We start from the raw sequence: 14579 nt of genomic DNA, 5'->3' as shown, positions 1-14579 counted from the left end.
CCTCGCCGCTCAGAATACACATCAAGATTCCTTGTAAATATCAGAAAGCAACTAATACAAATGACTCCGTGTTAGTCAATGTCGAACATAGCAAGTGAGCCCTCAATAATGCCCGTTTTCTAAGGAAGATGATGGCACTGGGTGTTTGCGCCCGCACGGACTCCCTGCAACTCGCATCCGCACGAGGGCGGGCCAAAGGCTCGATTCGGGCACTGACACGTTGCCCGAGGATCCGCGCCGATCTGCCAGATCTTTCATGGTGAAGTTGCCGCTGCCAATCGGCACTTGTTTCCACATTCGCTGCAAGACTATCGAGCAGGTGCAAGCACGTCCCCAGAGAAAGGATCGTGGACTTTGCCGCGAAGGAATCCAAGCAACACGCCCATGGTACCGCTCACCGCGGCCCGCGCGGGAATCCCGTGGGCCCCGCAGGACCGCAGTTTGAAAAATGCGCTCAGTGGAGTTATCTGGGCTGCCATATTATTATGGGGATGAGTTATTTGTAAAAGCCGCCAAGAGGCCTACTAGGAATTAAAGAAAATCGAATGGCCTGGAGCGTCTGGAGACGGGGAAGGGAAGGAAATTCGTGGTGGGATTTTTGGGAATTGTGGGAATTGGAAAGGGAAAGTCTTTCCCGCATGAGTCATCCACGGTTCACCAATCAACTGCGACCACACTATACATACAATTTGAAATTGTGCTACGTAGTTTACTTCCTTGGTGTCGTGTTTACTTCTTTTAAAAAAGAAAGTGGTTTTCTCTGTTAGTAGAGTAACGGCAGAGTGGGGGAGCAGGATTCAGCGTGTGGCAGATCTCGCCATGCTAATCTCAGCCGTTCCGTTTCCAGTTGACCTGAGCCTGTTAATATATATTACCCACGGATCCCTCCAAAATGCAGGGTGTCATGGTTTTCTCGCACCAACAATGAAGCTGGCGTGGAAAAGGAATGTTCCTACTTTTATCAACATGACATGTGCGTAGAGGGAATCTGAGATTATTCGGCGTGCTGATGTTGGATCATTAAGATACATGAATGGACACTGTGTCAAGGCCTATTCGGATGCTGTAGTGGGGAGCTGTTGCTACCAATCAATTCCTCGCTGCGTCTACAGAGTACATCAGAAATACCCGATAAGGATAGAAAGGACATGAGTAGAGAAAAAAAAACAAGAAAATAAAAGAAAGGAAAAAAGAAACAAAAGCAAAGCCCAAGCAAGGACAGAATAAGGCATAATAAGCCCAAAGTCAAAGTGCTGGTGTACCATGGTTCCAAACCCCGCACGCTTGGATTCCCGACCCCACCAAAATCTTACTTTCTGACTCGTGCGCTCTCCAGCCCACTACAATGCCGGAGACTGAATCCATTTTCCCACTGCCCTCATCGCTTACATTTGAACGATCATTTCCCAGTGAGAGTACTAAAGGGGCAGGGCATTGACACCACGAAGTCGAGTGTGATTGGGGCTTGGGTGGCCTGAGCCATCCACCGACTCCCCGCCCGCATGCCGGTGCCCACATTCTGTCCCTCTTAGTCAAGCCGCCCCCAAATTCATGGTGCCGCCAATCATGGTTGGCGCCGTCAGCAAGAAAACGAAGGTGGATTGATTATCTTATCCCTTCAACCGTCGGTCGGCGACCGGGAGTTACGCTGCATGGTGAAATGTCCCGGGGCAAAGGATAGAGCTGCGGACATGGCCTACAAGTGCGTTATGTTGGGTAGGGGAGGTCTCACACTACTGTTCGGACTATCTTGAGGATGAAACCATCTGACAGAGATCTGACGGCTGAATGATCAAGGGGAGGGTGGGACACGCCATTCCCAACGCTGGACCCAAGCGAAATCGGGTCTCTGCGGGCTGGCCGCACCGGCGGAGCAGTTCCCACAGACGCATGTACAGCCTCCGGCACCTGCACCGGGACTAGGCTGACTCTCGAGGGCCAAAAGACACCACCGGACATATTTAATCATAAGCTTAATTCCTCCCTCTGATCTCCATCCTTCCCAACCGTACAGAATCAAGCACGAGAGGACCATGAGTGCGCTGTCGTCTCTCACTCCCGCCCAACGGGAAGCCCTGATGGATGGGCCGGCCGCCACCCCTCCAGCGGGTCAGGTCTCCAATCTCGTCGACCCTCCGAACTCGCAGGCCGCCGGGCGTGCCGTCCATATGACCCTGGTGGCGTTGACCTCCATCTTCTTTATCGTTCGCGTCTATACCAAGGTGTTCCTGATCCGGCACATCAGAATGTCCGATTGTGAGTTTCCTTGGTCGCATATCGTGGACCGTGCGTTACTAACCGATTGTAGATATGATGTTTATCTCCTGGGTACTGTCATATGCATCACCGCGTGTATGCCCATCTAACCAATCTTTCAATAGGGACTATTCATGGGCTACATTGCCCCAGCGTGGATCGTGGGCGATGTCGCCCCGGGAGTCGACCAGTGGAATCTCACCGTGAGGAATTTTATCACCTTGCTATACGTACGTCAAAACCTGCATTGCGCATGGCCTGGGTGCTAATCATCGCATCCAGTATTTTCATGGCGCAGCCATCATCTATGGACTCAGTATTTGTTTCGCCAAAGTCTCGCTTCTTCTCCAGCTGCTCGAGATCTTCGGTCAAGGAAGAGACTTCTTCTGGTGGTGCTGCTATGGCACGATCGCATTTAATCTGGTCTTCTACACAATCTGTGTCTTTGTTCTGATCTTTTCCTGCGACCCCGTGTCCAAAGCCTGGAATATCTTTGACGCGGGAACGTGCATGAATACGCGCCTGTTCAACATTTTTGCAGCGGTCGTGAATAGCATCTCAGATCTCGTGGTCTTGATTTTACCCCAGATCCGCATTTGGGGACTCCAAATGGCGCTTCGTCGGAAGGTCGCCATCTCCACCGTATTCTTATCTGGAGTCCTGTATGTTGGCGCCTTCCCTTTGACTTTCTGTCAACCACAGTACTAACCGGCGACCAGGGCTTGTGTGGCGGGCATCGTGCGGCTCGCCTATATCATATTACTGTTCAAAACCTCCAACAACATCTCCTACTTCAGCTACGTGGTCGGCATCTGGACCCTTCCGGAGATGGCATTTGGAATCATCGCGGGCTGTCTGCCGTCATGCCCGAAATTCTTCCAGGCTGTGTCGCAGAGCGCGGCAAGGTCGAAATGGGGTAGTTCCTTGCAGAACATTCGGTCCGGGGCTGGAAAGCGCAGTAAACAGTCCTCCAACGATTCTCACACGGTCGACAGCGAGGCGCAGCGTCCCAAGGGGAATGAGCGCCGAGGACCACCCGATCAGTATCCCTTGACATCGTTCGCGAGCGCCCCCGGAACGACCGATCTGACAGCCATAACCCGCATGTCAACCTCCTCCGCCAGAGGGTCAGACTCGCATGGAGCAACTACTACTAGTCGCTGACGCGTGAGAGGAAAAGAAACAAAAAAAAAAAAACATATCCGGCTACCAGAATAGCCGCCCGCCCCCACGGAATGCTCGTCGTCTTGGCCAAAACCGGAAAAGCTCGGGGATTACGTTATCTTGGCCCCAAGGGGTTGAATGTACGAGTCCTCCGTACATCCATTGCTTTTCTTTTTTCCAGCTCGTGTAGCATCCAATCATGCATGTCGCGGAGGAAGCGGTATGCCGAGTCAAGACATCATGTCAGGATCATTTGTCCTCTGCCGCTCATGCACCACGACTGCGCTGAGCCCAGCCCTGCTGCACCACTTGGTCCAGCCCGTCGCCCCACCGCGACTATTTTCGCCCCCAAGTGCGAATAGTTCGCATCTCCATCACGTCAGACGGAAATCCTGGCAAACAGCCCCCAGTGGCATGAGGGGGGCACTACATCCGCCCCATGGGACATGCCAGGCGTCCCTGAAACGGACTCTTTTTGGGTCGTCAGCGGCTATGGGATTATCCCACTGAGAAGAGCTGGTCCTGGATACCTGTTGGCCGCATAAGCCACGAACAAGGCGCGCACGATCAATTGCGAGCGGTGGAATAAGCATAAAGCACAGGCATGTTGATCTGAACTGATCCTTCCAAATAGTCGTTATACCTTGAAATATCAAATAATACAAATGGCCACTCTGAGCAAATTCCAACCCTCCATCAACACCCTAACTACTGCAGGCCGCGTACTAGTGTGATTCTGGCATGCATAGTAGGTTTACTGTGTAGTAGTAGCCCTGCACGTTGCAGAGCAGGACGCCTAATCTCGCGAGTCATGGCAGGGGGTTGGCTAAGGTAGGCTGAGGCAGACGATCCCTACCCGACCCAATGAAAGTCATGTTGTGGAGATCCCAAGTGCACCGGGAGGAGTTTAGTGTCATGTCCAATCTCGTTGATGACCTCGGATTGGAGCTGGATCATCACGGCCGGCGCACGGGCGCTGCGGAACCCATCCATCATGGCATAGCAGCCAGAGAAAAAGAGGGTCTTCTCTCCAATCACACCGCATGATATGCGCCCCTGACTTGACGGCCCGCGAGGGGCTCTGCCACTAGTTGTCCAAGGCACCCAGCTTGGCAGAGAAGCGGTGATTGGATTCAGTATGGTCAGTGCACGCGTGGTGTAGACCTCTTGGGGATAGTATGACAATGATGGATAACTAGGAGAAAGCCTTGCTTTCCAGGCTGTTACTACTCGGCAAGCGACCAATTAACTAGACGAGGGAGTGGTCTGCATGAGTCATCCAGTATTCTGCCGGGCGGTGGACTGAATGTGTTTCTTCCCCCGCACGGCACAACACCTTTGAAGTAATCCCACAGAGGGCAGGAGTGTCTATTTAATTTCCCAAGAGGCTTTGTGAGCCTCAGCAGCTATCAGTCTCCATGTTCAGAAAGCCGCGCGAAACCACGCCATGTGAGTACACGGCCGCGCCTGTCCGTGCGCTTCAGCCTCTCCCGGTTGTACAATGGGGGCCTCTGGCACTAGCTCAACTAGGTGTCCCCATCGTGGTTGGGGTGAGTATACCCATGACTTCTCGTCTGCTTCGTTGCTGACAATTCTACCTGGGATGTAGATCCACATGCTGGTAGTCCGAGACCAATATTATTCCCTCGCGGCGCAGAAGCTTGAGGATTCCGGCTTCAGACCGACAAGTCCCAGGCGCATCCCACGTCCTGAGATCCTGGAAGATCTTCCAAACCCGGAGGAAGTTATTGAAGAAATAAATGCCAGCTACAAGCGACTCGACTGCTCTACCAAGACCTTTGAGTACCCAGTCGACCTCCCTGAGCGAACGGAGCGGGTTGTGTTGATTCCAAGTTCTTTCGCTCACTTGGATTTGTCTATAGCAGGGGATCCTGAGTACTCCTTATACACGAAATACGACAAGTATGGGAATGAGCTGTATCCACACGAGCGTCCCCTCGTGGAAAGCTTCGTCAAAGCAGCGGTGGACGATGAAAGTATTGACGAGAATGGCTTTTTGAATATTACATCCTGGGGCGACATGCTGAGGTCGTGCGTATCTATGATGGTGGGATATCTGGGTATTGAGAACGACATACTTGATGACTGCGACAATGAACGCGCCGTTGCATGGTTCAGTAAGAATTTTGGCCGAGAGCACGAAAAGATCTATGGACCTATGGATCGGCGTATCTCAAAGCGTCTTGGTTCTGGGAAGGAATTTGCGTATGATAGGAGAGGTGTACGACTTGAATGAACGGTCGCCCTGAACTAAGCAATCTACGCTTCGCCTACTCCCGCACCTTGTGTGGTCGTGTCGTTCCTATACGTGGATAAAAGCAATCATCATTAACCCAGGAGCTCCCTGTTTGCAATAAACCAATCTATATTACTCTCACATCATCAACCTATTGGCCGATCTCTAGGATTACACCTGCTCCGCCAGACTCCTAGTCGCCTCCACCGACCCATTCGCAATCGGGACGAACCCGTGCCTCGCCTTTGCGCCATCTATTATCATCCCGGGATCACCTCCAAGCCTCCCATATCCTCCACCTCCCGGCGTCTCAATCACCAGACGATCTCCCGCTGAAACCGCCACCGAATTCTTACCCCCAATCGAAACCTGTGTCCCTGAATCCCCCTTGATCCACAAATTCAACCCACTCTTCCCGTCGCCACCGCCAGCCATACCATACGGTCTAAACGATCTCCTCTCGGAGAGAATCGACGCCATCATGGGAATTCGGAACTCCACATCGCGAATCACGCCATCTCCGCCCCTATACTTACCGCACCCACCACTTCCCCCTCGGAAGCAAAACCGACGCAGCAGCACCGGGTACCGACGTTCCAGGGACTCAGGGTCCGTGATCCGCGTGTTCGTCATATTGGTATGAACTCCATTTGTCCCCGACCAGGTGGGACCGGCACCGCTACCGCCCGCGATAGTCTCATAGTATCCAAAGTCCTCGTTGCCAAAGGAGAGGTTGTTCATGCAGCCTTGACTCGCAGCACAAACACGAAGAGTCTTAAAGATCACATCTACGATCCGTTGCGAGGTGAGGACATTTCCAGCGCACACGGCGGATGTGGGAGCTGGATTGAGAAGACTTGGTTTGGGAACGCGCACGTGAACGGGCGTGAGACAGCCGTGATTCAGCGGGATATCGGAATCGACCATGCAGCGCAGAGAGAAGATGATGGCGGAGTAGGTTATGGCGATGGGAGCGTTCCAGTTGCCTGGGTCGTTAGAAAGGATGTCTAGGTGAGGGTCGGCTCTTAGGACTTACCGTATACTTGAGGCCCGGTTCCAGTGAAATAAAAGACCGCAGAACCATCGCTCTCATTGAGAGTAACCTTGAGGCAAATCGGAGTCCCGTCATCCATATAATCAGTTCCCGTGAGCTCCTTGCCATCGAATTCCCGAGCCAGTCGTTTAAAGAGGCTTCGAATGGCAGTTTCAGCAGAGGACTGGATCGCTTTCATATACACCTAGGAATCTCCATAAGTATTCCTTCAGAACAGAAACCTATCAGAAATCTCACCTGAACAACATCCATCGAATACTCCTCAATCAGCTGATGGATGAGGCGGATGCCGCAGTGGTTGGCGGCCACTTGCGCTTTCAAGTCCGTCACGTTGTCTTGATAGCGTCGCGTACCGCTGGACCCTGGGTACTTGGCAGGCTCATCGCAGAGTAGCCGAGCAAGTCCAGCTTCGTCGAGTACGCCGTCACGGATCAAGAGGAAGGATTCGAATAGCGCGCCTTCTTCGGTTAGTTCTTTGGATGAGGGAGGCATGGATCCGGGGAGGATGCCGCCAATCTGAGTGGTGTTAGCTAAGGACTCCTCTTACAAAAGAAAACCAAGACAGAAGGCAGGGGGCGGGGGTTCTACATCAGCATGATGGCCACGTGAAGCTGTCCAGAAGATTATATCTTTTCCTTGGGCATCAAAAACAGGGGTGATGACTGTAAGATCTGGAAGGTGAGTTCCACCAAACTCTGGCAGGACATAGCTGATTAGCACAGTGAACATCGTAAACGAGAACCGTACATACCCGGAGCGTTCGATAACAACACATCTCCCGTTTTCAACTTTCCCTTCCACAATTCAATCTGACCCCTCACAGCAAAAGCCATACTGCCGATCATGGCAGGGACATGGGGCGCATTGGCCACCAAGGACCCATCTGGACTGAATACCGCACAACTAAAGTCAAGGCGTTCTTTGATATTCGCACTCACGCTGACTTGCTGCAATACACGGCCCATTTGTTCAGCCACGCTCATGAAGCGATGTCGGAATACGGAGAGTTGAACCGGGTCGATTGTATCAGCAGCCACGATGCGGTTTTTTTCACTGACATTGATGTCCAGTATCAATTTTTCGGACTCGGAGGTTGCTGACGACCCAGGTCCCACGAGGATGGTTTGCGTTTCGTCGACAACAAGAGCTGGGCCTTGGACCTTTTGTCCCAGAGGGATGGACTTGAGAATGTACACAGGCGTGTCAGTCCATCCGAGCCGAGCAAAGTAGACCCGATTAGTAGATTGCGGAGTTGGGATATCCGCTAGGTCCTGTTTGCCAGAGGTTGGAATTGAAGTCTCCGGTGAGAGAGGTTCAAAAGACCCTCGGCCCACGGCACGAACGCGAATGCTATCAACAAACACCTGCCGGTCAGTAGGGGTGAACCCGAATTGCTGGTGATGAGCGTTGATGAAGGATTGCAACATATCGTGACTTGGATCTACTTCAGTCATGATGGTTGTCTCACTTCCGTCATATCTCATGCTGAGGAAACGCTCCATGTCAACATTCAGTATTCCATCATTGCCCAACAGGTCTTTGGTTGACTGAGAAAGGTCTTCCAGGTCGTTAAATATGGTCGGTAGGTTAGAGGTGTTGTATGCTTTCGCACAGGGCCGTTGGCCTTCCTGCACGACATCGGCTAATCCGATTCCATATGCAGATAGAATCGAGGAGTGCTTGTGAATCAGGACTTTTTGAATGCCGAGTAATTCGGCGATGGCACATGCATGTTGTCCTCCTGCTCCACCAAAGGATGCTAAGTGGTGCTTTGTTGTATCGTACCCGCGAGCCTCGGTAAGGCTTCGAATAGGGCCACACATGGCAGAATTAGCCACGTCGAGGAAACTGGAGCTTGTTAGCCAAACTCATATTGATGCTTGTGCATTCATTCTTACCCTTGAGCCACCTGAGCCCAGTTCATCGACTTTCCGGTGTCGTGGTTGATCGTTATAGTCAACTCTTCGAATTTCGCAATGACAATGTCGCGGTCCAAAGGTTCATCCTCATTTGGACCGAACACAGAGGGGAAGAACTCCGGAACTAACCTTCCAAGCGCCAGATTGGCGTCTGTGACAGTCAACGGTCCACCTTTTCGATAACATGCCGGGCCAGGGTCGGACGACGCGCTCTCGGGACCGACAGACATCAACCCGTCGCGCCAGAACAGGATGCTCCCTCCGCCCGCAGCGATCGTGTTAATGTTGAGTTGCGGCGTTTGCATCGAGATGCCTGCAGTGGTTGTCTCGAAAATATGGTCCAGGGCTCCATCGTACCGACTGACGTCTGTGCTAGTTCCTCCCATATCGAAGCCGATTAGAGGCGCTTTGTTGGTTTCGTCGTAGCAGGTTCGTGCATACCCAACAACACCGCCAGCCGGGCCAGAAAGAATGGAGTGCAGTCCGGAGAGTCTATGGGCTGGGACCAGTCCACCGTCCGACTGCATGAATTCCAGCTTTGTGTCCGAGTTTTCGATATCAGGGAAGCTGGTCAGGAATTGCTTCAGGTATCGTTCGATGGTTGGAGTCAGATACCCATCGATCACTGCGGAGTTACCTCGAGGCACGATCTTTGTTCGTTGGGATACGACATGAGATAGCGAGACATTCTCAAACCCGATTTGCTTAGCCAGGTCTCGAATTTGCAGTTCGTGGTCAGGGAATGTGTAGGCGTGCATTAAGCATACTGCCACCGACCTGAATCCTTCTGCGCATATCTTCCTGAGATAAAGCTCGGTGGACTCGACATCTAGCGACCTGATGATCTGCACCGTCTCTCCGGAAGTGCCCACAACCTCTCTATCTGCTCGTGGCGAGGACAGATCCATGCTTCGCAAATCGGTATCAGCGCAATTACGCAAGGCCACGCGCTCATCCACCTCGAATACATCAGAGTAAAGTGTCTCGGGCCTCCGGATCGACAGGTCAAACATGAACGGTCGGGATTGATTGCCGATCTCCAGCAAGTCTCTGAAGCCTGCGGTGATTAGGAGAGCAGTGCGCTCGCCTTTTCTCTCTAGCAATGCATTCGTGGCAACGGTCGTGCCCATACGGATTGACTCTGAACAAAGGTTAGCAAAGGATCTTGTCAGCGAGCATGTCACCTACCGATATCCTTCGTATCCAGCCCTGTTCCCCGGGGAATACTGGTGCCATAGTAAATCTCCAACACGCGCCGGATGGCTTCCGTGGGAGCGTCTTCATAGTTCTTGGGGTCGACTGAAAGAATCTTCACGACAATGTCCTCTTGCCCGGGGACTTTGCAGATGCAGTCGGTGAATGTTCCGCCACGATCTACGTTGGTTAGTAAATCGAGCATTCTCTAGGTGTGACTGGCTGACCTATAGAGATACGCAGCTTTGGACGGGGTGCTACACTTGGCATGGTGGATGGTATGAGGAATAACGACGAGGAGCTATGGGAATACTGCAGTCGTGGAAAACGTCTACTCATATGGGTGTTGAGATAGCCTGCACAGCATCATCGGCCGAGAGTGGAGGTGAGTGGAGTAACAGCACTCTCGTTATCTCTATCGGTCTTAATCAACCATTCAAAATGCAATGTTGGGGTAGATCAGCACTGTTATCAGGCCAAGGGCGGGGAAGGCGGCCCGAAAATAGGGCTATCGCTTCCCCGCCCCTTATCGACCGTTTGCGTGCCAGTTGGGAGAGAGAATCGGCCCGACGCTATCAGATGTTTAATGCTTATGCTCAGGTGGCATGGATTAACTCAAGTGAATTGATTCTCAAACTTGCTTTCCTACCCAGAAGATCCTCGACGCCGGTGAATAACACATGATCGAAAGAATTATCATACAAAGAACACAATATATCCTGAAAGTCTGTTAGCATCACATTGACAATAGGATAACCAAGCTACCTACAGGTTACCTCGCACTGGAGCTCGCTTGGACGTCATCAGAACATTTCGAACGGGGGCTTGCCCAGTGGCTTCCTGAACAGTCGGCCTGAAGCTATTCGGCACGTATATCGTCCCATCCATAATGCGACGGGCGGTCCGAACAAAAGACAGGGTGTTGAACACCGGCTCGCCTTTCACTATAGTCTCCGTCTGAACACACACGTCCATGATCCCGATGGGATGGCTGATCTCCAACGTCTCCAGTTCCACTGCCTTGCCGATGATCCGGTTCACCACGCTGTCTGGAACGCGACTACATGCTGCCGTGCAGATGGCCCCAGTCCCCGCCATACTCTCATGGCACATTTTATCCAGGAACAGGCGCGCCGAAAGATGGCCTTTACCGGGGTCCGGAGGCGGTGCCACGAAAATGGGCAACGGAATAGCATGGGACTTTTCGATCCAATCCTTCCAGTTGTCCGTCAATCCAGCGAGCACTGCTGCTTTTCCGAGAAGCTCTTGTGTCTTGGCTTGCCATTCGGAGTTGGCGGTTAGCTCTGCGGCGCTCTCGTGGCTGGTGATGTTAAAGTCCCTGGCGTTGGCGAAGACGCACAGATTGGCCACGTCGCAGATGGTGATTTCGATCTCGTTGCCGCCGACGGTGACAGTGTCGGTTACATTTCCAGTCGGCAGTAGACCTCTTGACAGAGTGGCTCCGATCGTCTAGACATGCATCAGTCATTTGTGCCAATCTATCCGTGACTGACATACAAATCGATAATCCATCAATATCGGACTTCCAGTTCCTGGCACACCCGCGATCGCTTGCGTCCCTTCTGTCTCGAAGCCGCCATTATCTGTGATGGGAACATGTGCACTCAGCACCTTTCGCGTCCCAGTGTTGTAGATCCGCACCTCCTGTGTCTTGACCTTCGGATCGACGGTCCGGCCCGGTCGAAACTTGACCAACCCCTCGTCGATCGCAAACGGCCCCACGGCGGCAGAAATATTGCCACAGTTTGAGGTGTACCCGATAAAATCATCCGCGACACCAACCTGGGCGAATGTGTAATCAACATCGGCATCGGGCCGGGTGGAGCGTTTGACGATGGCGATCTTCGACGTCACGGCTTTGGACCCCCCCATACCGTCGAGCTGCAGGGGGTCCGGCGAGCCTATGGCCCGCTTGAGGAGACGGTCGCGTTGAGAGCTAGGGGGAGGGAGGACATGTTCGTGAAAGAAGATGGCCTTGCTGGTGCCGCCGCGGTAATAGGTGGCTGGAACGGCGTATTGGTTGATGGCTGGCATGTTGATGTTTGGTGTGGAAGACTATGGGCTTTCTCGCCAATATAACCGCCATGTACATGGTAGCTACGTCAGTCACGCAGCGACATATCTATCCTCGGTTATGCATTCCATCCCGTCATTGTGCTGAAGCCAGTCGCGGAGATATCGGCTGTTCCCCTCTCGCCTTTGTTTGTGTCGGCCTCTACCGTGGATGCGTTCCACCAGTCATCTGCCGACAAACACGAGTCAGGGGCTGTCATGCAGCACTGTGAATGGTGCACCACAGCTGGGGAAACCTTGGAGGCCGGGGTTCCAGAACCGCGCACATTGGTGACCCACGTCATTGACTGGAGCAGCCGGGTTAGTGGGAGATGCTACAGCTTGGATATCCCAGATCTGTTTTTCTCTCACGCACCTTCTGCCTGTGACAATAAACTTCTGACCGTGAGATCTCGGACAGTATAATCTCCATCTCACCATCCCCAGAAGTCTTACCAAAAAGCGGGGTAGCATGGATTACAATCCTGGCATGCTGTGCATGTGACAGGATTCTGGGGTTGTCCCAATCGATGCGCACCCTTTGTCAGCTGTTCGATCCAACCTGGTGACACTCATTATCATCTGTGATCCTTCATCCTGCAATCCAGTCCGCGTGATGTCATCCCACCAAAACGGGCCTTCAAACCTCGCTATTGCGTTCCAGGATCAAATAACATACTTGGCATGCCCTGCTACGTGTCGGTGTGCGGGGACCCGCGGCTAACCTGATTCTCGGCTTTCGGCATTACCCGCGTGCATTGATGGATTGGATGTATCCTATCACAATATCCTCTCAGCTTTCGACACATCTGCACCTTGTCGTGGTTCACCTTGGCACTACAGCAGCTTAATGTATCTACTGTGGACGAAATCTGGCATATGTCTCACCGATAGAACCTTCACATGAAACCCATAGCGTCAAAAGAAACAGCCTCGTTTATATATCTAGTGCAACATCAGTCCAGCCTGTCCTACATCCTGTCCCCGGTTACCCTCAGGGAATTCCATGTGCCGAACTCTGCCTGCATCCCTATACACAGGCACAGCCACCAAAACACTCCTTCTAATACCGACCCTTAATAAATGGGGTCTCGAGCAACTCATTCACTGACCACCGGTTTGTCGGTGCTATCTGCAACATGTGCAACAGAACCTCAGCCAAACGTTCCACATCCTTGACTGTAAATGAACCTCTCGGCAACCGTTCCCCAAGATACACCGCAAACCCCTGCGGAGCATGCTCACCAAGACGCCATTCAATGAGTCCCAGATGGTTTTCATCAACCTTCTCCTCTGACACTCCCCGCGTTTTCACGGGGAATAGGATCTCGTTCGTCGCCAGTTCATAAATCTATCTCATCAGTCGGGCTATTCACATTCTCCAGAGAACAACATATAGAGAAAAATACATACCAGACATCCCAACCCCCAAATATCCGCCCTCTCATCCCACCGTCCTTTACCAATCACCTCCGGCGCGCGCATCGACAACGCGACCCCTGGCATCCGATCACAGCTCTTAATCCATTGAGCTATACCCATCAGCTTATCCAATACACACAAGAAAAGAGATACGGGAACCTACCACCCTCCAAATCCCCAATCACCACCACCACCCGATCAAAATCCTCCCTCTCCACCATGCACGGATACCGCTGCGACTGTACCAAATACCTCGGGACACTCTCATCCTTCTCCAACCCCCCCCTCCACTCCACGGGCATACAAAGCGCAGGTTGGAGACAATCCCACCGACACGTTGGCACCGGATACGCAACCATGATATTCTCCGGCCGGAGATCTACCTTCGTCAGCCTACCCAACCCTCTCTCCATCGAACATTAAACGAATACATGATATGTGACTTACCACAAAACCCAATCCCCGCGGCATGCAAAGTCTGCACACCCCGCAAGACCTGCCTCGCCAAATTCCCCAGATCCCTCGCATTCAATGGCGCACCACTCGTCACCATGGCTCGTACATCCGATACCATAGCGGGAAACACAAGACAGAGGTGTCTCCCGTTCGGACCCTCGTGGTAGAAGTGATCTAGCAGTTCCACGACGTGGTTGTTACCCTTACCCGGATGGTCGGCAGTCCTAGTCGTCGCTAGGCGCTGATGCATGGCGAGTTCGCGGTTATTTTTGCTGGCACTAGCTTGGAGAACTTTAAGGGAGACTTCGGGTTGGGGTCTATTTCATCACGATCAGTAACCTGCTGGGCATCAAGGGGGAGGGAGAGGCGGGAATACCCTTCATTATCCCTCGCTAACCAGGTAGTCGAGGATGCATTATGCCCAAGCTTCGCGAGGACTTTGTATCGCCCGTGGTGGAATTCGTCGCCGAGGTGCACGGGGTGGTACCCGCCTTGTCGATAGTGGTCGATGAGTTCGACCGTTGCGGGGATGGAGTGGAAGTGCATTCTGCCGAGAGGGATAGATGTTATGCGAGAAGTTGAGGGGTGATGATGAGATACGCACTGTACCACTGTCACAGTGGAAAATGGAGCGATATATACCCTCTTGCAGCGGCATGCTTTGTTTTGGTAGCGGTGGGTGGTATTTCATGGTTTGGGGAAGTTCCCTGCGATTCATCTTTCTGATTAATAGTCATTGTTATGTTGGTCTGGCGGACGCTGGGATCATGCTGGCCTAGTGCTT

At 52.5% G+C, this 14579-nt stretch overlaps 6 protein-coding genes across 6 annotated transcripts; 3 read left to right on the top strand and 3 right to left on the bottom strand.

The window, feature by feature from the left end:
• The first annotated feature begins 1993 nt into the window (after positions 1-1993).
• On the top strand, positions 1994-3449 carry BO80DRAFT_427661 (uncharacterized protein). Its single transcript, XM_025720068.1, has 5 exons — positions 1994-2256; positions 2309-2328; positions 2382-2486; positions 2539-2918; positions 2976-3449. Exons 1-5 carry the CDS (start codon positions 2034-2036, stop codon positions 3418-3420), a joined length of 1173 nt encoding a protein of 390 aa, XP_025572501.1. The 5' UTR covers positions 1994-2033; the 3' UTR covers positions 3421-3449.
• BO80DRAFT_427660 (uncharacterized protein) lies at positions 3432-4091 on the top strand. The gene has a single exon (XM_025720067.1). It carries the CDS (start codon positions 3661-3663, stop codon positions 3928-3930), a length of 270 nt encoding a protein of 89 aa, XP_025572500.1. The 5' UTR covers positions 3432-3660; the 3' UTR covers positions 3931-4091.
• A 694-nt stretch (positions 4092-4785) lies between these two features.
• BO80DRAFT_495813 (uncharacterized protein) lies at positions 4786-5801 on the top strand. Its single transcript, XM_025723971.1, has 2 exons — positions 4786-4970; positions 5030-5801. The coding sequence occupies exons 1-2, from the start codon at positions 4839-4841 to the stop codon at positions 5675-5677; spliced, it is 780 nt and encodes a 259-aa protein (XP_025572499.1). The 5' UTR covers positions 4786-4838; the 3' UTR covers positions 5678-5801.
• Positions 5802-5848: 47 nt separating this feature from the next.
• Positions 5849-10129, bottom strand: BO80DRAFT_467269 (5-oxoprolinase; the record flags this gene model as incomplete). The annotated part of the gene is made up of 8 exons (XM_025722841.1): positions 10072-10129; positions 9839-10024; positions 8630-9791; positions 7483-8579; positions 7320-7426; positions 6969-7247; positions 6714-6915; positions 5849-6663 (listed from the first exon to the last, which is right to left on the bottom strand). Exons 1-8 carry the CDS (start codon positions 10112-10114, stop codon positions 5849-5851), a joined length of 3891 nt encoding a protein of 1296 aa, XP_025572498.1. The 5' UTR covers positions 10115-10129.
• A 930-nt stretch (positions 10130-11059) lies between these two features.
• BO80DRAFT_329108 (DUF453-domain-containing protein) lies at positions 11060-11899 on the bottom strand (the record flags this gene model as incomplete). Its single annotated transcript, XM_025715171.1, has 2 exons — positions 11060-11314; positions 11363-11899. Coding segments are annotated over 2 exons (792 nt in total), but the record flags the coding sequence as incomplete, so codon positions are not given.
• Positions 11900-12980: 1081 nt separating this feature from the next.
• On the bottom strand, positions 12981-14341 carry BO80DRAFT_495810 (serine protein kinase; the record flags this gene model as incomplete). The annotated part of the gene is made up of 5 exons (XM_025723970.1): positions 12981-13268; positions 13331-13449; positions 13503-13718; positions 13787-14112; positions 14172-14341. 5 exons carry the CDS (start codon positions 14339-14341, stop codon positions 12981-12983), a joined length of 1119 nt encoding a protein of 372 aa, XP_025572496.1.
• Between the last annotated feature and the right edge of the window lie 238 nt (positions 14342-14579).

This window comes from Aspergillus ibericus (assembly GCF_003184845.1).
Source record: "Aspergillus ibericus CBS 121593 unplaced genomic scaffold BO80scaffold_38, whole genome shotgun sequence".
NCBI classification, from domain to species: Eukaryota; Fungi; Ascomycota; class Eurotiomycetes; order Eurotiales; family Aspergillaceae; genus Aspergillus; species Aspergillus ibericus.
The sequence above is the reverse complement of the archived record's forward strand: the minus strand, read 5'-3'. Positions and strand labels throughout refer to the sequence as shown.

Bases quoted from the DNA above. Each gene is read 5' to 3' on its own strand.
- BO80DRAFT_427661 (XM_025720068.1), top strand. From the start codon at position 2,034: ATGAGTGCGCTGTCGTCTCTCACTCCCGCCCAACGGGAAGCCCTGATG. The intron at 2,329-2,381 runs GTACTGTCATAT...ATCTTTCAATAG, and splicing joins ATATGATGTTTATCTCCTGG to GGACTATTCATGGGCTACAT. The intron at 2,919-2,975 runs GTATGTTGGCGC...ACCGGCGACCAG, and splicing joins GTATTCTTATCTGGAGTCCT to GGCTTGTGTGGCGGGCATCG.
- BO80DRAFT_427660 (XM_025720067.1), top strand. From the start codon at position 3,661: ATGTCAGGATCATTTGTCCTCTGCCGCTCATGCACCACGACTGCGCTG.
- BO80DRAFT_495813 (XM_025723971.1), top strand. From the start codon at position 4,839: ATGTTCAGAAAGCCGCGCGAAACCACGCCATGTGAGTACACGGCCGCG. The intron at 4,971-5,029 runs GTGAGTATACCC...CCTGGGATGTAG, and splicing joins GTGTCCCCATCGTGGTTGGG to ATCCACATGCTGGTAGTCCG.